A 518-nucleotide genomic window follows, 5' to 3' on the forward strand; every position below is an offset into this window, starting at 1 on the left:
TTCAACCAGTATTTAATAAAATAAAAACATTTGGATAGTCTTAGAGTCCCTTTATAACAAGATTTGAGATACTGTATAAAATCCTAACCAGATGACTCAGTCATTATTTAAGTGATATTTAACTGATACCTCTGTCCATAAAAGTATTTGAAGTTTCTCCTTAGAGCTCTTCCCTTTCCTTGATGTTGAGGCTACTAGCAATAAGGCACACTGTTTCTTTCCCTGAAGGAGTGCTCAGATTGCTGACCTACAGCAGAAGCTGCTGGACGCAGAAAGTGAAGACAGACTAAAACACCGCTGGGAGAATATTGCTACCATTCTGGAAGCCAAGTGTGCCCTGAAATACTTAACTGGAGAAGTAAATATTTCTTCCTATCAGCTATTAGGGGTCTGGTTTGGTGGTTTGAAGTAAGATGTTAGCCTGGAATATTGTCATAGTGCTATTGCCACTGTTCTTGGTAGAAACCACAATGACACTATCATTAGAGAAATAGTTTTATGGGTAAAGGTTTGTGTGA

The 518-nt window shown here is 38.0% G+C and overlaps 1 protein-coding gene across 1 annotated transcript in view; it reads left to right on the top strand.

Moving 5' to 3' along the window:
- Positions 1-518, top strand: part of KIF4A (kinesin family member 4A) — a 134,023-nt gene that overhangs the window by 112,294 nt on the left and 21,211 nt on the right. Inside the window, 1 exon segment of the mRNA XM_010832130.1 lies at positions 229-453. Coding sequence (XP_010830432.1) covers positions 229-453 — 225 coding nt within the window.

Source organism: Bison bison, unplaced genomic scaffold (assembly GCF_000754665.1).
Source record: "Bison bison bison isolate TAMUID 2011002044 unplaced genomic scaffold, Bison_UMD1.0 scf7180017864537, whole genome shotgun sequence".
Taxonomy (NCBI): Eukaryota; Metazoa; Chordata; class Mammalia; order Artiodactyla; family Bovidae; genus Bison; species Bison bison.